Consider the following 21,950-nt stretch of genomic DNA (forward strand, 5'->3'; position numbering starts at 1 on the left):
AACAGCAAGCATGTTTCACAGTTTATTGCCTTCATTAAGAACCACTGAGGAAAAGGGCAAATTAATCCATAAACTTTATTTTATTATGATTGTTTTCATCATTTGCACTGAACATCTTGGAATCATTGAATAGATGGAGCACAAGGCAACACATACTGTTCACATATTGATTAGCCGCATTCTTTTTGTCATCTTTTATAAATAGATATATGTAGTGAATACATTTAAATAATATGAAATTGGCACAGTCATACCAAGTAATACTTTTAAACAATACTCTGACTGAGGGGTAATAAACATCACTTACATTTTTATATTCATTTTTTTACTAATCCCATTTGGATTATGCTCATCAATGTAATGTATAAAATGTATGTAACCATTGAAAACAATTACAAAAATGCATAGTAATGGAACAGTATCAGTGACCAGATCAAAACTTCCAAGGTCTCAAGAAAAAAGTTAAAACAAATGTCCATGATTATTACTTCCGAGCTTCAGACATTGTTAAGATTAGGAATGTACATAACTGAACTCATACTGTATTTCTTAAGTTCAGTTTGGATGGCCAATGGTCAAAATGCACAGATGTATCCAGTAGTCAGCATCTGTAGATGTACCGAGCATGTGTCTTCTTGATTCTCAAGTCTAATAATGCCTAGTGGCTATCACCATCTGATGTGAATACACTGTCATGTATGTATTGAAATCTGGATTTATCAATTTAAGGACTGAAACAAATAACAAGGTGGCAAGGCGCTGTGTGAGGCTGATAATTTGGTCACAAAATACTATGCAATTTCCTTACAAAATTACTGAAAGTATCCTGGTGTAAAAAAGCAAGTCATGGCTAAATGGTTCATACTGTTTCCAAAATAATCCCAACAATATCTTGCATTTGCTTAGACTATTCCGTATTTTAACAACATTTCATTTATCTGTACCGATTAACCTCATAATACAACATAATACAAAAAACACAGATACATGTATGAACAAACAGCCCAACCTTGGCACATAACATCACAATATTAGGCCATCAGGCCAACCAACGGTGAGTAGACACAAATATTAAGTTGCATGTTAATGTATAACAGTATAATATCCATAAAGCTATAAATGTAACATAGTGCACTAAAATGTTAACATTTGAAATGTTTTGAAAGCTTGGTGCTGGCCCGGTAAGTATATCAGCCATTGTCTCATTTTGACAAAAGGTAAGAAAGAGGGATGGACAACTAACTCTTCTACGTGTATCTTTGTTTAGCACTGGGAGTCTGGGACATTTGTTTATTTCAAATGAGCTTTTCATAAGATGTTAATAATTCATGTTGACACAAGGCTTAGATGACCCCATTAATTCCTGGCATAAATAGTTCAAAGGCTAAAGTGAAAACATTTTCTGCATAAAAACAAAGTGGTTGTTATGTAAACTATTGTAACTCAGTAGGTCTGGGTGGTGGGATCTTGACATCTTCACAACCACATAAGGCAAAGTAACAACCGTTCTGATGCCTACATACAATACATCATTGGTCCATAGCAATTGACTGAGAAGGAGAAAAGGAGATCCGAGTCCATTCTCAGATCACTAAAATCAGTTAAGTATTGGATAAATTCAATTTGAACATTTTTGTGCATTACAATTTGGAAAAAAAGCACAGTGGAATTTCCCACATTTTGCAAAACAAAACAAAACATGAGTAGTCTTGTCATGTCTTGCTAACTGCATTCCCTGTGGGCACAGGAAGCACTACAGAACCAGAAAAGTGCTGGATTTACAAACCAATCTGTGGAAGCCCTCTGCTGGTTTGGAATCTTAAGTACAGTACTTTCTTTAAAAAGAAATAGAGCTCTCGCAAATGGCACAGTCTGCGATGACACAACCTTTGCAACAAGGAAGAGCAGAAGCACAACTGTAGTGCTCCGACACTTCACTGGCTTTGCAGCCACTCAACTCGCAATTCGGCCACTTCTTTCCCGTACCAGTCATGGAGTTTGGAGAAGCACCCTGTTTCCGGGGAGAAGGGGCTCTCCAGTGACCCCTGGGCTGACCCCGAGCCTCCCCTCCGTCGCGGCGGCACCGGCGGGGGTCTGAAGCCATCACCCCTCGAGCTCCCATCGGCATCCCAGACCACGCCCGGTGTTTCGGGGACCCCGTTGGTCAATGCGGACGGCTTGCTCCACGCCACGCCGTTCTCCTTGGCATGACCAGTCTGCGGCTGCGCGTCCTCTGGCTGGCTAAGTGCTAAGGCGGCTGGCACAGCAGCTCCAGCAGTGGGGCCCTGGGGTTGAGACGTAGAGGACGCTGCGAGAGCGCCGCCTGTTGAGGACCCAGTTGATTTGGGCCGTGGTGATGGCTGCTGCTGCTGCTGCTGCTGTTGTTGTTGTTGTTGTCTCCTGGTGCCCTTGGCCTTGCCCTGCGTCCCTCGGGCCCCCTCCTGAAGCTCCTCCAGCTGTTTTTCCAGCTCGCGCACCACCAGCCGCATGTAGTCGAAGCTGGCCCGCGACAGTGCCTTCACCCATGACTCCATGCCCACCTGGCTCTCGGCGGCCATCTTGTAGACACGGGCCCTGGCGCAGTCAAACTTGACGGCGAAGGCAAACTCCTCGGCCGACTCGCACAGCTCCACCGTGCAGCCTTCGAGCACGATGACGCCGATGGGCTCCTTGCTCTCACGCTCCTCGAAGTAGAACAACATGTTGCCCTTGAGGACGAACCAGCGTCGGTGGTAGGCCGTGTTCCGCTCCCCCTTCTTGAAGAGGAAGCCGGTCTTGTCCGGGGGAGAGTCACACGTTGCATAGTGAGCCACGCTGCGTTCGTTCAGCTTCATGGTTGCATGGCCCGAGAGGAGCTGGTGATGTGTACGAAAACAGTAATAAAAGACACAAGTTAACTCCGCAGTTAAATTCCTGATTTGATCTGCTGATCTGCTATATTAAGGACATTTTATCTGATATGGTTTGTGAGGAATGGCTGATGAGATATTTCAGTTGATGTTTTACTGTAGCTGTCCAAAACACAAAACAGAATGAATTGAGGAAATGTGAGGAAAGCAATTGTTGCATGATGAACAGGTGTATTTCCTCGTCCTACTGGTGTAGTTCCATGTTTTCATGAAATGGTAGACACAGAACCACCATGAAGATTACTGATATGGTAGCTCCTCGTGATCTAACAGACAGGGTTATAATTACCATCAAGCACCATTGTCTTAAAAATGGTTTTATGACAAAAAGCAATAAACGAAGGTCCAATGTATCAGCACAACTTGTGACTAAACACTTGCAATACAGCAGCTTCCATCTAGCTAAATTTCAGCAGTGAACACACTCACCAATATTTCAAATCCTTTGGATGACCTTCTTAAGTCTGTGGAATGGCTTGCCTTCACTACATCTCACAACACCGGAGCTTGCCATACCACATCACTGAATGTTTACTGTGTTAAAGGAAAAATTATAAAATGAGGAAATTGGAAACATTTAGGAGTGGGTGACAGAGTGAATGAGACGACTGACTGACAATGACTGACAGACAATGACTCATACATACATACATACATCAACTAAAAGAAAAAAACTTTGAAAAGTGGCTCAAGAAAAGGGCAACTGACAGAAATAAACAAGTTGTTTTGGAAGTAAAGCCACACAAATGACTAAATGGATTTTTCTGGTATGTAGTCAAAATGGCAAGGGCATGTGATGTCCCAAAAATACAGGAGAGGTTTCATTGCGAAAAGTACGCCTTTTTCATTTTTTTTTCTTTCAAAAGTACCCTGACATTCATCCCTCCCTACTTACTATGGCACAAAGCCAACTTTAGCAGTTCAACTTGCTCACCAAGAGTATATGTCGTCTCAGTCTGCATAAGATCATATCCCAACATCAACTTCAAATAATGAACATAGAATATATTTCTATAGGCTAGGTTACATCTTAGGAGACTTAACGTTAAATGTTAATTAAATTAGTGTCGCCGATCGTTCATATTCTGATTGTTCATTAACATTTATCTTGATATCCACTTACTTATCCAGTCAATTTTGTGTGAAAGTGTGAATGATGACAACAGACAACAAAACTGTCTGCAATTGTTGTGATGCTGGGTGCAGCATCGCCAATTAGCTACATAGCTAGCATTTAGCAGTTGGTTCCAAAACAGCTGTAGGCTAGAATCAAGGCGCTCACACAATGTTGCCAGTAAAAACAACTGTTCGAGGAATGTTGGATCAATTGGCACACAAGGAAATGGCGGTATAGTTTAAAGTTGAGCAAGTTTGCCCGGGTAAGCAGTCTAACGTTAGCAGCTACCCCACGAATTCATAGGATTTTAGGGACCGTTCACTGAAATTGTGAATTGTGAGCGTCAGCACATTCTCAATAGTTATACAGCCTGCTTTCGATATCACAATATGTCTCGTGTGTATTCACAATGTACACTTAACTTTTAACATGACAGATATACAGACATGTCGCTATTTCAAAAACTTACCGTCAATTTAAGACGTTTTCCACCGTCTCCTTTCTTCATTCTTTCCTTTCCTTTTCCCTCAGGTCTGGTCACGTGCTACAATGGAATCTTCATGCGTCCAATCCGAAGTGCCAGACATCTGTCTGTGCCAACGTGGGGCACGAAATCCTTGAAAGGCTTATCGTGCTGGATTAATTTTTTATTGTAGACTTTTTACATAGACTTGTGAGAACTGTTAGCAGAATAATTTGTTGCACACATCTCTGTTATGTACGCCACTCTCTTGTGACGCAGTGATAGCCTACCTTTCTATCATTGTTGATAGATAATGTTGATGGCTTGCTGCAAACTTACCATGGTTGTCGGAATGTTGTTGGTGGAAATTTTCAGTAAACGCAGAGTGTAGGCTACCTTCCTGTTCTTATGTGGCAATTTTGTGACCTTTTAGAGAATATGAGGTGTGTTTTTGCTTACTTTGTAGCAAACTGACAAATGATTGTTGCCAGAATGTTTTGGACATAATGTGGCTAAATGACCCCTGATGTGTCAAACCAGCAGCAAATCATAAAAATAACATGCAAAAAAACAAAACACATGAAAATAAAAAAAACATAGGCCTATGCAAATGCACAAAAACAAGCGCAAATCAAGAAAATATTGTTAGTATCAAAGCATGAGAACAAGAACAGCAAACACTGATTGATGCCTGATGTGGAATAAGTCAGGCCTCTGCTAAGCTTTCTACCAGAGAGAGTGGAGAAGTGAAGACCAGTAGAGTCAAATTACATGACATGTTGCCTATTATTTTAATAATATCCTAAATAAACAATAAGCAGAAGGTAACATTATCTCCCTTGACTTTTACAAGAGCTTGCGAGACACGAACATTTGAGGAAATACCATGTTTCTCCAAGTCAGCAAGGGGGCATTTCACCACCGGGCAGGGTGGAGGCTACAGTATGATTTTTAAACAAAACAATATGAAAGAAATTAGGATAGGCTCTAGTGGGGACCCCTTAAAGTGTAACCTTCTGCTCCTTGTTTACTAGGCCTTGTTGAATGACTTATCTTAGGATTCATGCAGCATTTTGCTGTTGCATTTGTTTTCATGTTTTTTGTGTCTTTGACTTTTCTTTTATTCAGAATTTGCAGCGCATTCAAGTATTTGTTTTATCTATTTGGACATTTTCCTAAATGCTGTGCATATGCTTTGAAAGTAAGTGTTTTCGCTAGGTACCCCAGGTACAAAAATAATTGGGGATAAACTCTGGCTAAACCTATGATAATAAATGGGCATCATAAATCTAGCCTATAAGAAATTATGGTTGGATGGATGATTGGATAAGCTATGGTTTCAAAAACACAAATAAATATCCAACAAGTACAGACAAGGTTTAGTTTTTAATATAAGAGACAAGAATGAGAAACACTCAAGAGGGTTACACGATGGTGCAAGAATGTCATCCTTAGATCCCAATATATTACTATACATCTATTCTGACTACACTATGTACATGACAGTCACATACATCCTACAGAGCGCAGAGATAGAACTATAGCTAAAGAAAAAGTAAGGTATGGAGAGAGCAGTCACTTATCTAAACAAACGCAAGCGCACTGGGACACATTTTTCTCTCATACAGACACATATGCACACAGTTAACAAAGCGCCACTCACTGAAAATGATTGCACACTAATATTAGTACTAATACTAATACTTAATACTAATAATGCTCAATAATTTGCATGCACGTATATGCCGATATTTAGACAGGGGATGCTTCTAGTTTAATTTTTTTATTAAATGCTCTACTGTTTTTATTCTTTTTTAAAAAATGTGCATCTTGAACCACAGAACAGTTGTACGTCATAGCTAAACTTTACAGAAGGCTGCACAATGGTTTGTTTCAGAGCAACCTGTCACTCAGCTATCAGGGATGACACCTTCAGTCAAAAGTGCTGAGACTGTACATACTACTGTAACTACCAGCTGTTATCCACTTGAGAATAAGAACTAAAAATCCATCCAACGCTGCTGGGTCATTCTCACAAGGTCATCTTAACTCAACCCCCCCCCCCACCCCCCACCCCCAACACACACACACACACACAGTACAAATACCAAACACTCACACAGCCACACGGTGTATGCACATTTGTATGTTCACATAATGCACTCCATAGCCTAACACTTCCTTCTCACTCTCACATCATCTGCAACAGATGAGGAACAAAACAAAACAAAACAAAAAGGCTATGAAAACAAATCGCGAGAGATAGAATAAACAAGGCTCTACTCAGTGATAACAGAGAAGACCACAGGCTCACTTCAGCAAATGCAACTGGGAGACTTTGAGTTTAGAGGTCAACCTGGCCCTGAGGTTTGCTGATCGGAATGCAATGCCAGGCACCAAACAGAAACGCATGCACACAAAAATTCCCTGACCCTTCTCTGCCTCTCAAAGTGGATCCCAGCGCTATTAGGAATGCTTTATTCACTATTCCAGATTCCCAGCAGCCCTAACAACAATGTCTTTTATACCTTATGACAGCAAATTAGATACAGTAAAATGTAACTATAAAAATGATCATATTATGATAAAGATCACATAGCAAAACAACAATAGATGGAGGAAAAAACGCAGTCTCACATGTTTCTATAAATGTGAAATTGCTTTGAAACAATGATCACATGCACATCCAATTTGGCATAATTAACATGAAACATGAGCACAAATTAATGAGCTTTTATAGTTAGAAAGGGCATACAAGCATACAGGGGAATAAGCATGTAAAGTAATATGTGCTTTGAATTGTTCAACTCCCCCAAACCATGTGCCTTTTAAAGAGGTCCAGTAAAAACTTAGACCTCTCGAAATATCTGAACTACAATATGGACCATATGAAAATAACGCATGCACAACGCACGTTCTGACAGTCTACTGCAGCGTACCCACTTGAGGGTGCTGAGCTTCGCTGAGGATTTATAGTGTCTTCCACAGACCAGCCTAACTGAAGCACACTGCACACTAAAAGTGCTGGTGGCAACAGCATGGGCCTATCTATTGGTACACCAACAGATGGTGCAAAGACGCATTAGACCTATGGTCTTATGCTATGCACAATGTAAAAAGAGTGAACAAGAATTAAGTGTGATGTGTGGAGCACTGATGGAACTAAGATGGCCAAGACAATTCCACCTCTTCATGTTTGGGTTAGGAGGGGGTGGGGTCCATACAGCCCATAATGCAGCCCATTCCAATTGGGGGGGTGAGGGGGGGGAGAGACAGTGCATTCCATTGCACATCAGTCCATTGTGGCTCTACAACCCTATTCTCCGTTAGGGCTTTCACTCTGCAATGACAGTAGTTCTGCTGGAGCTAGGAGCATAGATTACCAGCCTAGCCTCATCCAAATTAACCTGCATAACATTCATATTCAGAGAATTAAAAAAAAAACATACTATAAAACATAGAAAGATTATTAAGTCATACTCCAGTGTGGGGGTAGGTAAGGAACATGGGCAAAAGGAAAGAAACAAAATCACAGCAGTGCTTTACATTTTACAACCACAGGCCCTCCAGCTGTTGGTTCTCTGTTCCATCTAGCATTCAGTCTTCTTTTTCCCCTCTCTATTTCTTTCCTCCCCTCTCCTTTGGTATCAACTGAAATGATTCAGTTGTAACACTTGGATGTGAAAAGGTACAATTTATAGAAAACATATTACAGAGACAGACAAAATAAACATTAATCAAGTGTCCTTGGATTTAAGCATCAACAACGCAACGCAGATACCACAGCGAGTTGACGTCAAGTTCGCTTTTTTTCTCCCCCCTCCTTGTTGTTTAAAAAATGCTGGACGTCACTCGGGTCCACACGCCCACATCCCACAGATGTCCTCTTGCGCTGCTGAAGCTACATCATTGCTGGACCGTCTCCTGATCCTCCCCCTTGCCTTCGGGAGTCCAGAGGATCCTTCACCGGAGACGGTGGGTTCTGGTGAATAGTCACGGGTTAGCATGTGGCCGCAAGGCTTGATAGATGCAGTTGAATGACGGCCGGTCACCGATATCTCGGCTCCAGCAATGCATCATCAACTCAAACAGAGAGGCCGGACAGAGTGGCGGGGCAGAGAGAAATATCTAGGGGGGAAAAAATACAAAAGATTTACAAAAATAAAACGAAGACAGTTCACCTTAAAATTGTAAAATGAACAGAATCATTTCATGAGTAGAAGTTGGGCTGGTCTGTGTACCTGTCTCCCCTGGTTCCTGAAGAACTCCCCAGTGTTTTCGATGACCTGTTCATCAGACAGAAGGCTGTACGGCTGCTCCTTGCACAAGGTGAAAATCTCCCAGAGCGTGACACCGAACGCCCACACATCACTGGCAGTGGTGAACTTCCCCTGGGGGTGGTGGACAACAGAAACACGCTAAAACCCTCGCGAGACACATTCGCACATAGATGCAGGGAGACCTGCTGCAAACACACAGGCAGCTGAGAAGCACGTGCAATACATCCACAGATTTCCTCACTTGTTCGCCGAACTCACAGGCAAAGCGCAAAAAAACGTTGCCATCGGTAAAAAAACACAAACACACGCCCACAAACAAACACACAAAAACACAGACACAATCTCTATCTTTCCACCTAAACCAAGCTGACATGCAAACATAACACTCAACCCCCAAAACACACACACACACACACACACAGATCTCCACTCACCAGTAGAATACTTTCCCAAGCCATCCAGCGGATAGGCAGGACAGCCCGTCCTTGGATGCGGTAGTAGTCACTACTGTAGAGATTGCGGCTCATGCCAAAGTCGGCAATTTTGATGGTGAGTCGGCGATCCAGGAGACAGTTGCGAGTGGCAAGGTCCCGATGCACAAAGTTGAGAGAGGCCAGGTACTTCATGCCAGAGGCAATCTGCACTGACAGGTGCAAGAGGTCCGACGTGCTGTGGGGCACAGAAGAATGTGGGCAAGAAGGAGAAAGTGAACATTCTGCACAGCTTTTCACATCAAAATGTAACATTGTAAGCAACTACCATCAGCAAGAAGTTTGTTTGAAGTTTGTTTGGTTCAGCCAAAGAACTTTTCTATAAAAAAAAGTTGTCTTTTAAGTTGTCACTGCCCACTGCAATACATCAATGCCAGGAGAGTTCTTCTTAAATGGAAAGCACTTTTGTACAACTCCGATTGATTTTAAATGTGCGTAAAAATTACTTGTCTTAAATCAACCCCCTTATCTATGGCATTAAACCAAAGAAATCCAAATGTGCTTAATACATCAATTACGTGTATTTATCAGTATGCCATTTCACCCCTAGATTGTAGATTATGTTTAGTTTGTAGATTATGTTGTTATTTTGGACCATTAGTTCCTAAAGTTATGGCCGGGGTCAGGAGCAGACCTGACAGAGGGTATGTTGTTGGCGTGGGTGAGCGTGCTCTCCATCTCCCTCTGGGAGAGGAACATGTTGAGGTCGCCGTTCTCCATGTACTCAGTGACCATGCAGAGCGGGTCCGAGCTCACACACACACACAGCAGCTGGATAATGTTGGGGTCGTTGAGTCGGGACATGATCTTAATCTCCTTCAGGAAGTCATTCCTGCCAACACCATGAGAGGACCATGAAACGGTGAGTGAATAATCAGTAATGTGCAAATACTGCATATTAAATACAGTGGAAGTTAATGTCTCACCAAGGAATGGTCCATTCATTTATCATGTGATTTAAGATCAGATATCCAGTGATTTAAGTACTGTTAACAGGCACTGAATGCATTGTAACACTATGATTTACCATTAGGTGTAAATATGACACGTTTAAAAAAAAAAAAAACAATGTTAATGTCACATCTATTGCTAAGATTCGCTTTACTAAAATCAAAGAACCCAAAGGCTGACAGACCTGGCAGTACTGGTGGCGTCCGGTCTCAACTGCTTTACGGCCACCAACACTGGCCTGTCGTCCATCTCCGGCAGGGGGGCACCCTCTCCCAAAAACTCCAACAGCCCCTCCGCTTCACACAGGTGGACCTAAGGACACAGATATTCATCCCAATCACAGGTCAATGGCCAGGTTACACAGGGCTAAATTATGTGAGGCTCATTAAAGCAGGCATTCATAAAAGTGATTAATTAAAGACTTTGACTTTAAGAGAACAGAAAAGACAGGGGGAGTGCAGAACAATATCCTGCTGGTACATATTCCCAAGCAAGATCTCATTACTGTGTGTTTGTGAAACCCCTTGAGATCGTCATTACATAAATGTCTCTGGCTGAGCCAGCTGCAGAGGAGTTATAGGCTCCGAGTGACGACAAAGAGGTTCAGATTTAATATTAATTTTATTAGATACATTCTTATATCAGCTTGATATCTGTTATATGAGGTACTATCAACGTGAATGGGCAGGTCATCAAAAGTGCATGTGTGGGAGAGGAAGCACACCACCGTCACCGCTGGATAATTCAGTAGGGCGATTTAATCTGACAAAATAGTCAATTATGTGTGTGTGTGTGTGTGTGTGTGTGTGTGTGTGTGTGTGTGTGTGTGTGTGTGTGTGTGTGTGTGTGTGTGTGTGTGTGTGTGTATGTGTGACTGTGTGGGGGGTGGAGTTCTGTCCTCACCTCCCCAAACTGTCCCTCTCCCAGCTTCTCGCGAAAGATCAGTTGCTCCCGTGGGAACTCGGCCACAGAGATATCCTTGCGCGTGAGCGAGTCGACGGTCAGGGCAGGGACGGCGTACATGTTGCTGCCGGTCACTCCCTGCAGGCTGACGATGTCAGTCTCTGCGTAGTGGGGCACGCTGCTCTGGAAGCACTGGTGAGGAGTGCACTGGGTCACGTCAGGCTCCGCGTAGCCGCCTCCAAAGCCTGCAAGAGGAGAGAGGGAGAGAGAGAGGGGAGGGGGGGGCGGGGAGAGAGAGAGAAACAGGGGGAAAAGGAGGGGAGATGTAGGACAAAGGCAGAAGCAAATAAGAACAGAGAGAAAGACAGTGAGAGTTTATACAATTATTTTGGTGACAACATACGATAAAAGTAACGACCATTTCTCCTATTAAACAATCATGATAGCTTCAACAAGTAGCGCTAACGGAAAAGGATGATTTAACACATTAAAGAAGAAAAGACAGAGTATAGCAGGGTCTTACCATGAGACAGGGCATGTGTCATGCACTGAGGTTTCAGGAAGAGGTCAGAGACAGCATTACAAGCTAGAGGGCACGAGGGACTGGGCGTTTGGCAGAGTAAGGGATGGAGAGAGAAAAAAGGGAGAGAGAGAAACTCAAGCTTTTGTCAGCATGCACTGCATTCTTGTATGTCCTCTGAAACATTCCTGAGGGATTAGCAATTCAATAAGTAAAGAAGAGGCAGAATGCAGAGACAAATCTGGCGCATTGTCCAGAAGTGTCTGCGGGGGGAAAAAATATGCAGACAGGAAAGTGGCATCCATTCCAGACAAAGAATTCCATGCAGGCTCAAACATACTGTAAGATAACTAAACCGGTTGTTTCGCTGACTTCAGTGCTATAATGGATTTCCAGACTGGTGCACTGTATATAGCCAATGTAGTGTAACATGGTGAACTGCAACTACATTCAGACTCTATACAGTACATGTGAAATATGCAGTGCAATACAAGGCTAGGCTCATCTACCACTATGAAGAACACAAAGGGGGGCATTTTTACAGTATCTTGACTGACATCTACCATTACCACAACCACACCACAGTAAACTGAATTTTATTATGTTATTAAAACATCCCTTCATGTTTACATGTCTACATTTTTCAATTATCTTTACAGTGGTAAAAAGTCAAAATAAAGCAGAACATCTAAAAACAAACATAAAATGTTCTGCCTTTGTCCCTACAGTGGTAACATTGGCACAAATGCTAGTGAACACCGCACATGAAGCAATGAAGCAATTTTTAAACACTAGTTTAAAAATTCCATTAGAAGAACTACTTCAGTTGACTAAGGATATTCAAATACACAACCTAAAAAGAGCTCATAGGAAGTTAGTTGTGTTCCAAGTAACAATTCTGTGAGTACAAGTCTAACTTTGATGTCCCTCAGTCTAGGGAGGAGCTTATGAAAAGCTGAGATGAGCCACTGGCTATATTTATCTGCGGAGCGGTTCCCCTTTCCTCACTCACCCGAGGCCTCAGCGCTCTGTGACACCTCCGGGAGTTTGTTCCTCAGCGCCGCCGGGTCCTGGTACTGTGGGTCCAGCAGGAAGACCCTCTCGTAGGGGGGGTCAGGTTGGGAGGCGCGAGGGGGCACCGGGGGCGTCTGCAGGATGATGGTGTCACTGCTGGAGGAGAGCCGGACCGTCACCTCCTCCTCCAGGATGCGTCGTGGAGCCTTATGGGATTAAAAACACAATGGCATTCAGAAGGCAAAGCTCTGCTGAACCTGAACATTAAGAGCAGTTTCTTTCTATGGTATTATTCAAACAACTTCAACCAACCCAAAAAGGCACATTACCCCGCTGCTCATCCAGCTACACTGGCTACCTGCCCGCAGCAAACATTGCACTGCCCGCATCAAATTCAAGTCTCTAACGCTTGCCTACAAAGTAGTCTCCAGTTCTGCTCCCACCTACTTGAATGCCCTCATACAGACATATTCTACCTCCCGACAATTGCGCTCATCAGACGAACGACGTCTAGCTCTGCCACCGGTACGCTCAGGCCAATCCAAACTTGTCTTATCTGTTGTTCCTCGTTGGTGGAACACGCTACCAGTTCCAACTAGATTAGGGACATCCCTCTCCATCTTCAAAAAATCCTGAAGACCCAGCTCTTCAGAGAATATCTACTCTCGTAGCATTACTTACATCTAGCCTTGCTATTTCTAGCACTTATCACATGACTAGAACTGACACTTGACTGTATGGAAAAAGCACTCACTGATGCACTAACTGTTTTAAATTGTTTTAGAATTGTTGGGAGAACTGTTTTAAAAAGTTTTAAATTGTTTACCATGTTGTAAGTCGCTTGGGTTAAAAAGCGTCAGCCAAATGTAATGTAATGTAAAACATGTAATGTAATGTGTCATGCTTAAAATAAGTTTTGTTTTTACTGGTGCTGCCATTTCAAACTGACATCTGGACACTGAAATGTGTCCCTCTAACTGGGTGCCACCTGCAGGTTAATGCAAAATTGAATTTTATACGAAAATGTACACATGGTGAACCCATTAACCTCTCCTACACCCACCTTCTCCAACACCTTGCACACGTACTGACACCAGAGGATCAAGAAAATGATCACCACCAGCAGGAGGATGATGGTCACTAAGCAACCGATGAGAATGGAGGTGTTGCTTTCCTCAGGCGCGTTCGTCTTCTGCCACGGGGTCGTCACTACGCAGAGACACACAAGGGGACGGTCACACAAGAGCAGGACTTAAATAGACCACTCAAGTATAAAGTAATTGGATAACCTCAGAGACACTGCAAGCAATTTAAACTGAGTCTAGTGAGAACTTCTATCAGGGTTGTCACTCTGAAATAGGCTGATCCTTCACCACCACTTTATTAAAACCATGATACCCAAATGGATGGACATTACTATTGTGCTGTCCAAAGGTATTTAGAGTGAAGTCAGCAAAAAAGAGATACTCTTGTATTTGCTTTAAATGCCACCCAGTCCACTGGTGAGGGAATAGGTTTGGTCATTTACCAGTTTTCAGTGTGGTAGGCAAAGAGTTGGGATTCTTGGGCCAAGATGGTGTTGTAACAGTTGTGGTCTGGGTAGGGATCACATTCTGGGCTGAGGAGAGAAAGGACAGATCACTGATAGGAACCAAATTACTTTAGTGTCACAGTTCAATTCCACACGGACCGAAGCAATGACAATTTCACTGTAGGCCCGCTTGTCTAGTAGCGACAGTAGAAGTCAATTCCACATGTCACCGATTCTATGACGGTTCGTCTATATTATCATAGCATTCATTGTTTCTAGTTGAAAAACCTTTTAACGTTTCTCCACAGAGACCTTATGGGAACTTATGGGAAATACGTTGTGCTATTCATTGTGCTATCAGCCTGGAATTGTATGTCCAGTGCTACATAGATTTACAAAAACAAAAACCCCTTAGGATACTCTACTGACGGGCTTGTCTAAGCATGCATTGAGAGAGCAATACCTTCTAAATTGTGTGTGACCTTCTGTGCAACCTTACCAGACTGGAAGGAGATCTCGCTGAACATCATCCACGTGTCAGCAAAGTGGAATCGGCAGCGGATAGCTCTGCCCATGCGCCGGCCCAGGGGCACAGTTACGTAGCGGGCACTCGGGTTCCGGTCATCCAGGACGGTGTGGAACTCCTCTGGTTCCGGCTCCCAATGAGCGGCAATGAGCCGTGACTTAAACCAGCACTCCACGGAGGAAAAGATTTTCACCCCCCGAGAGAACATGTTGTTGCTATGTACCTGTGTGAGGGGAGGAAGAGATGTCGGTTGGACACCGACGGACCACAGACTCACACTCTTACTGACAAAAACAAAGTAATTTAAAAGTGTCTTTTTAAACTAACTTCCTTAGTCGATTATGAAGTTGCTGGTGACATAAATCCATTTTAATTTTTTTTTCTCTGATCAGCACTTATTTGTTAAGTGTGAACTTAGCACATGAGGATCTTCTGTAACATGAATAGTTTAATAAGCAAGCTTTGTGTTATGGTTCATGTTTTTGCCAATATTATAAAAGACATGTAAACCACAAAGAATGTAGTTAATAGCCCATCATGCCCTACCAAGCAGCCACTGTGGTCAAATCATGGAATGACAACAAAAATGTAAACAGAAAACACAAAACTTTAAAGAACAGTGAAATATAGAAGTGAATATAGACATATAGTAGTTTTAAACATCCACCCTGTCTTCCTGACCTTCATGGAGGTAAAGTTCCTCTGCCTGTCGAACTCAAATGCCATCTCCACGTATCCAGGGCCCAGGCTGTCGTTCTTCCAGCCCACGTAGTCGTATCCGTTCCACACGCTGTACTGACGGGTGGCCAGGAAGTCGTCTTGCCCGATCACGCCATCGGTCAGCTGGCCCAGGCCTCCACTCAGTTTTCTGAGAAAAGGAGGATAAAATCAGTGATGCTTTTGGTGCTTATCATGGTGGCACAGAGTAGCATGTAGCAATAGAAGCGGGTTTGCATGGCATGATCTGATCTGTTTGTGGTGTGGTTGTCTAATATTGTAGCCCAAAGCGAGGGAGAACATTGTGGCAGAGTAAACAGCTCTGTGTGTGTGTGTGTGTGTGTGTGTGTGTGTGTGTGTGACAGCAGCATGTGGCCACATACCTGCGTTCGAAGACGCCATCGTAAGTGGAGTCATTGAGCGTGGCAACGGAATATCCTGGGGCCATCATCACCTGACCCTCCGGAGCACTGTATGCTGTCAAACCATCTACAGGGAGCAAGTTAGGGGCATAGGGTGACAGAAATAGAGAGAGAGAGAGTTACAAGGAGCAAATGAAAGAGGAAAAAAGGAGAGGGAGAGAGAGAGAGAGAGAGAGAGAGAGAATACTAGTGATTGAGTGAGAGAGTGAAACAAAGTGAAAGGGGGCACTAAGTTTGAGGTTCTGGTAGACATTACACACTCCAACAAAACAATTTCACTGGCTCCTAAAGGGGATATTTTTGTTTTGTCTATACTGAGTCTAATTACTTGGTGGCCACAGTTCCAACCCAAAGAATTGTGTAACAGTTTAATCATGTCATAACTCATAACAAATCATTCTGACTGAGTACACCGGAGGGCCACTAGAGGGCAGGTCTTATTCATATGCATCACAGCCTCGACACCATAGCATGTGTCCATGGCAACACCAGAAACAAAGAAATCAGAAGCCAAAGAAACACGCAACATATTGAGTGACAGAAGATTTTAGGTGGATTAATGAAAAACCCCTCTCATTTTTCAGAAAAGAAATCTGAACTTTTCATAACAACTCTTTTAGAAGTAAGATATTGCATGTACTTCTTTAATTCAAACCAGTGACTACACTACCTTAATCAAAGAAGAAAAAAGTCTTTCTTGAGTTAAAGAATAGCAACATAGTTATTATGTTACGACATATGTGTTACAGTCTCTGATTTCTTTTCTTTGTGATTTTCTCTGCAATGGACATGATGTCATTATTTCAGCAAACACAAAACCTTTCAACACCCCCCCACCCCTCTTTAAGTAAACATAGCACATATCTTAGAACCACTCTGACTGATGGAGAAAACAGAAAACAAATTGGTGCGGTCAGCCCTCACCAGTCCAAGGGCATCCGTAAAGCTCCACTCTCATACACACGGTGGTTGACACGATGGTGACAGGGATGACCCGGAGGTAACGTGCGATAATGGGCGGGTGAAGATCTTTAATCACGGATGTGTAGGCGTTATTATTGCCGTTGATCACCTAGCGAGAGGAAATGAAGCGAGAGTGACCTCAGCATGCTCATGAGTTAATATCACATCATAAATCTCTAATTGGGGGGAGCTGGACCGACTAATGGACCGCTGCACAAAAGAGCCCAGGAAACAGATGTTCAGCGGGAGGAAGGCAACACATTTCCAGACCTCTCCGCAGAGACTCTGGCAGGGCGCAGGTGGACTTTTAACGAAGAGTGCAAAATAGTCCAGCTTGGTTATGTCTATTACTCGAGGGTATTGCAAAAAATAAACTATCTGGCCTACATGTTTATATTAAAATGTATGGCACACATGCTATACCATGTATTAAACAATAAGTATATTTGAGTAACTTTGTTCTTCAGAATAATATTCTTATATTATGTACCATTATTATAATACAGTCTCTGATACAAATGTGTATTAAAATGTTTCCAATAGGCTATATGTACACTGGATAGACTTGATCATAGTGAAATGTGTTTTTACACATAAATATTCTGAAGGTCCTATTTGTTTGACTGATGTGGCTGTTGGGAGAGGGTTACTGGTTGGCTCTACCACTGATCCAATGCATTGGAAACGAAAGCCAATGATTTTTTTCCTATTGTGATACCTCACCAGATGACAACTGAGCAAACAAACGAGGAGGGCTGGACTCAGGACGGGACGATTTAGACCTACTCGCTCGCTAGCTCCCCGACCTCTGCTCTCTCACATATCATCAACTCATCGCCCACAACGGGCATGTTCTTCACCACATATCAGCAGGCTCCGGTTACTCCACTACTTAAAAAAAAACAACACTCAACCCAGCTCGCGTTACAAACTACGGCCTGATCCAGTGTCTTCCTTTCCTATTTAAGTCCCATGAGCGTGCTGTCTTCAACCAGGTCAGGGTGATTCTCATGCATGAAACTTTACTGTGTCCCAAACTATGGACACTAGGTGGTCACCTATGAGCCGCAGGTCAACAGCTGCCACCCAGTTGTATTCCTGGATCTGTCAAGCTTTTACCCAGTGAAGTACCAGGTGCCCCTATCTCGACTGAAATTAGGTCTCGGGAACCTCTCTCCACTGGTCTAATGCAATGTGTCACAGTATCATGGTATAGGAAAGAAGTAACTAACAGTCTAACTTTTCATTGATAAAACAATATATATATATATATATATATAAATATATATATATGTGTGTGTGTGTGTGTGTGTGTGTGTGTGTGTGTGTGTGTGTGTGTGTATATATGAGAGAAATGGTCCCTCTCCTCTTTAGGCTAGAGGATTGCAGAGTCCATGATTTCTGAAAATAATTACACATTTTGATTGGTCTAACCACAGTACATCTTAAATGAGCTCAGGCCCAGATAAGACAGTGGCATTTCTGGATCATGTGTATGTATGGTTTCTTCTTGGCACAGTAGTTTTAACCAGCACTTGTGAATAGCGCGTCAAACTGTGCTCATAGTAGACAATAGTTATCAGACGTTTTCAATGCAGAGCCATCTGGAGCCCCAAAGATCACAGTCATCAAATATTGTTTTTTCAGCCCTGTCCCTTGCGTACAAAGATTTGTACTATAGATCAGTGTTTCTCAAACTTTTTCAGACCAAGGACCACTTAACCAATAAATAGAAACCTCACGGACCACCTAGCTAAAAAATAAAAAACAGTAGACCTACTTCAACAGTATATTACACAATAGACATACTCACTGAACAACCTTTCTTATTGTCTTGGCACCTTGCTTATTGTGTCAGAGGACTCATATGATTTAAACTGGCGTAGCTTACACAGTGTTGCAGAACTGTTTGGATTTACATACACGTTGGTTCAATATTGCAAACAACTCATCTATATTATATTTTACCACGTCTGCCCGCGGACCACTTGGGATAGCTTGCGGACCACCAGTGGTCCCCGGTCCACACTTTGAGAAACACTGCTATAGATGATGAAATCTCCATAGTCTTCCAAATGTCATGTTAAGGAGCATTACCCCTATATTGTTTCATCATTTGCCCACATAGTTTTTCACAGATTGATGAATACCGCTGCATCTTTACACCTGAGAGACTCTGCCTCTCTGGGATGCTCATTTTATACCCAATCAGTGTTCTAGTTAACCTAATTAGTTGTGAGATGTTCCTCTTTGTGTTTTTTTTTTTTAGCATTACACAACTTTTCCAGCCTTTTGTTGCCTCCGTCCCAACTTTTTTTTTAAATGTGTTGCTGGCACCAAATTCCAACGTTTTTGGAAACAGAGTTGCATTTTGCTTTCAATAAAAATGTCCGAACTAAACGCCAAAAACCTGAAACTTGACAGCATCACAATTCTTCACAACGGCAGTAAAGGGCATAAAGAGCCTCTCACTGTACCTTGTCACCAAGGCGGTTTTTCCAGGAAATCCAGTGATGACCGTCGCGGCTGTAGTCTAAGCGGTACAATCGGGCAAATTCGTTACCAGAGCTGCGGGCATAGCGGCCCTGGGTGCCAACGACTGTGAGGAATGTCAGCTGGCGCAGGTCCAGCTGCAAGTACTGAACATCTGTGGGCTCCAGGGGACCCGCCGGGCACCATGCCCCGTCCCCCTCCTCCCTGTTCAACCTGGGAGCAGAGGCAGAGATAAGAAGACAGAGGGGAAAGATTGAGACAAGTGCCGATAAAGAGAGAGAGAGAGAGAGAGAGGAAACATACACAAAGACAGGAAGACAAGGCAGAGAATTAGCCCCGTAAAGTAGGAGTTGGAATATGGAGAATGCCCCGTGGCATAAAAGATTAGGAGGCAAATAAAAAGTGTCAGGGGAGACGGAAGAGAGGGAAATTAGCTCACTATTGTTGCTAAGGTAACCTATTCAAATATAACTTGACAGCAAAAAAGGGTTTGAGCAAAGAACTTAGCTTTCTCAAAGATAAGTCATCCATACTCAGTATTCCCATAATTATTCAGACCTTACCTTGCATAACGGGGTCCAGTGGTATCATACCATTGGCTGGAGGCAGTGATGTCATCATCTTTGATCCGGCCATCCTCCATCCCAAGAGGGTATCTGCAATGTGCTGCAACCAAGACATCAGTCAACTGACTGTGAGCATGAGGTCAACCAAGTTCTTTGGTTCTTCCACTCAGTATGTAACGTCAGTTACATTGATCCATAACATGTACTCTAGGTTTGGCTTAGTTGCAGTATTGCAATATACATATGACAACAAAACACAATAGAATAAAAATATGAAGTTCTCACAGAAGGTTGAGAGAGATTTGGGAGAATATAAGTCTATATGAAATTAAAAAGACAAAATAAATGAAAAGGTTATTATTTCAATAGTGCATTTTGCATATAAATTATACAGATCAGTTTTGAATAATTCTAAGAACTAGGGAAGCTTTACAACAACAGCTTTGCATGCTTTTTAACATATTAGTATGTAGTAGCAGTAATATTAGTATGTGATAATAGTAATAGTAGTATGTAGTAGTAGTAATAGTAGTATGTAATAATAGTAATAGTAGTATGTAGTAGCAGTAATAGTAGTATGTAATAATAGTAATAGTAGTTTGGTTGTAATAGTAATAGTAGTATGTAATAATAGTAATAGTAGTGTGGTTGTAGTAGTAATAGTAGTATGTAATAATAGTAATAGTAGTATGTAGTAGTAGTAATAGTAGTATGTAATAATAGTAATAGTAGTATGGTTGTAGTATGTATGTAGTATCTGGGCTTGGTTCTCACCTGGATCTATCTGAGCATTGGCACTGGTTTGTAACACCAGCAGCAGGAAAAACAGCATGGTGAGCCTTGGATGTCTGCGAGCAGACTTGGACAGAGACTACATCTCTGGAGATAGAAGGGAAAAAAGATTTTCAAAAACACTGAAATTGATGTAGTGAGCACAGCTAATCTGACATTTTATAACATTTGGAATGGCAGATGATCTGAGTGAACTTTTCACCTGAAGAAAAAAAAAATCATTTTTTGTGAGAGTGAAGGAGTGGAGACTGAGTTCAGATGACTGCGTGACCCCTATTACTATCATATGAAAATAAACCTGAGAGGGCTTCGAGAACGTTCCAGAACAAACCATATCCACATATCCCTCACATTCATTGCCTACTGTGAGGAGTTCAATCATCACATGACAACAGCCTAAAGCAACTTGTGCAAATACACACAAAGCATTGATGGTGCGGCACAAGACACAAAGCACAGAATCCTAACTGGTATCTCTCTGGTCTTTGCTAAACTTTTTTCTGTCTCCTCCTCTTGGCTTATCGACTTCTTTGCTCTGTAATCTCTCTTTCGTTATTTCACCCTTCCCCCCATGATCTCTCTCATCAACCCCCCCACCCCCCGCCCACCCAAGCTCTCCCGCCGCAGCCGCTCGTCTTTCTCCTGCCTGCTTGCACTCGCCGCTCTCTCTCCCTTTCCTCTACCCCCTTTTAGTTTCACCTTCTTTCTTTCTTTCTTTCTTTCTTTCTTTCTTTATCATGCTACCCCTTCTCTACCTCTCTCCTGCCCTCACCCCCCCCCCTTTCTTTCCCTCTCGTTCGCTCTCTTTCCCGACGTCTCTGGTTTTCATTGCTCTTGCTCTTACTCCTTACAACTCCCCTGGGGATACCGCTGGGGCTGTAGCCCCAGGCCCAGCACAACTCCGCTAAAGAATACTCTGACAGAGAGCTGTGGGTGCCAAGAGTAAATGCTGAGGGTGTACATAGAAGGTCAGGTACAGAACAGCATGTGCTAATGAAATATATACGCCTGAGACTGATTTTTGGGTGCATATTTAGTTAAAAGACTAGGTTCGACTCTAAGGATGACATGACTCCTGAAAGTATGTGTGCAGAGAATATGGTTAAGTGTTTTAGCACTGTTATCACCTGTTCATTTGAGGTCCTTTAAGTCCATAAAATTAGGAGTCGTCATTGGATTTAATGCACTCTCTTCACATCTAGGTTTTGGTTAGAGCTTTAAAAACATGTAGTTTTTAGAGCGTATTCCCCAAGGTTATTGTCATCTTGGAGCACGGTGCATACAAGAGTTAC

At 42.6% G+C, this 21,950-nt stretch overlaps 2 protein-coding genes across 3 annotated transcripts in view; both read right to left on the minus strand.

Annotated features, from left to right (window-relative positions):
• Positions 1-61: 61 nt before the first annotated feature.
• Positions 62-4,630, minus strand: LOC143106011 (sesquipedalian-1-like). Of its 2 annotated transcripts, none has more exons than XM_076270172.1 (3): positions 4,496-4,630; positions 3,339-3,443; positions 62-2,855 (listed from the first exon to the last, which is right to left on the minus strand). In XM_076270172.1, the coding sequence occupies exon 3, from the start codon at positions 2,832-2,834 to the stop codon at positions 1,935-1,937; it is 900 nt and encodes a 299-aa protein (XP_076126287.1). In that variant the 5' UTR covers positions 2,835-2,855; positions 3,339-3,443; positions 4,496-4,630; the 3' UTR covers positions 62-1,934. The 2 variants fall into 2 exon arrangements, with proteins under 2 accessions (XP_076126287.1, XP_076126288.1); XM_076270173.1 differs by having other exon boundaries at positions 62-3,175.
• A 1,226-nt stretch (positions 4,631-5,856) lies between these two features.
• Positions 5,857-21,950, minus strand: part of ddr2l (discoidin domain receptor family, member 2, like) — a 22,231-nt gene continuing 6,137 nt past the window's right edge. The window contains exons 2-17 of the mRNA XM_076271101.1: positions 20,641-20,745; positions 19,864-19,966; positions 19,285-19,513; positions 16,769-16,916; positions 15,806-15,911; positions 15,387-15,573; positions 14,679-14,928; positions 14,177-14,266; positions 13,712-13,857; positions 12,647-12,854; positions 11,115-11,359; positions 10,396-10,523; positions 9,895-10,092; positions 9,204-9,438; positions 8,731-8,880; positions 5,857-8,617 (exon numbers count right to left, since the gene is read on the minus strand). Of these exons, the coding sequence (XP_076127216.1) occupies positions 8,483-8,617; positions 8,731-8,880; positions 9,204-9,438; positions 9,895-10,092; positions 10,396-10,523; positions 11,115-11,359; positions 12,647-12,854; positions 13,712-13,857; positions 14,177-14,266; positions 14,679-14,928; positions 15,387-15,573; positions 15,806-15,911; positions 16,769-16,916; positions 19,285-19,513; positions 19,864-19,966; positions 20,641-20,698 (2,616 nt within the window). The 5' untranslated portion in view covers positions 20,699-20,745 and the 3' untranslated portion in view covers positions 5,857-8,482. The remainder of the gene's footprint in view (positions 8,618-8,730; positions 8,881-9,203; positions 9,439-9,894; positions 10,093-10,395; positions 10,524-11,114; positions 11,360-12,646; positions 12,855-13,711; positions 13,858-14,176; positions 14,267-14,678; positions 14,929-15,386; positions 15,574-15,805; positions 15,912-16,768; positions 16,917-19,284; positions 19,514-19,863; positions 19,967-20,640; positions 20,746-21,950) is intronic.

The sequence above is a fragment of the Alosa pseudoharengus genome, unplaced genomic scaffold (assembly GCF_046254945.1).
Source record: "Alosa pseudoharengus isolate Yale_2024_CS ecotype anadromous, Long Island Sound unplaced genomic scaffold, YU_APseudo_1.1 YU_APseudo_1.1_scf_6, whole genome shotgun sequence".
Lineage (NCBI taxonomy): Eukaryota > Metazoa > Chordata > Actinopteri > Clupeiformes > Clupeidae > Alosa > Alosa pseudoharengus.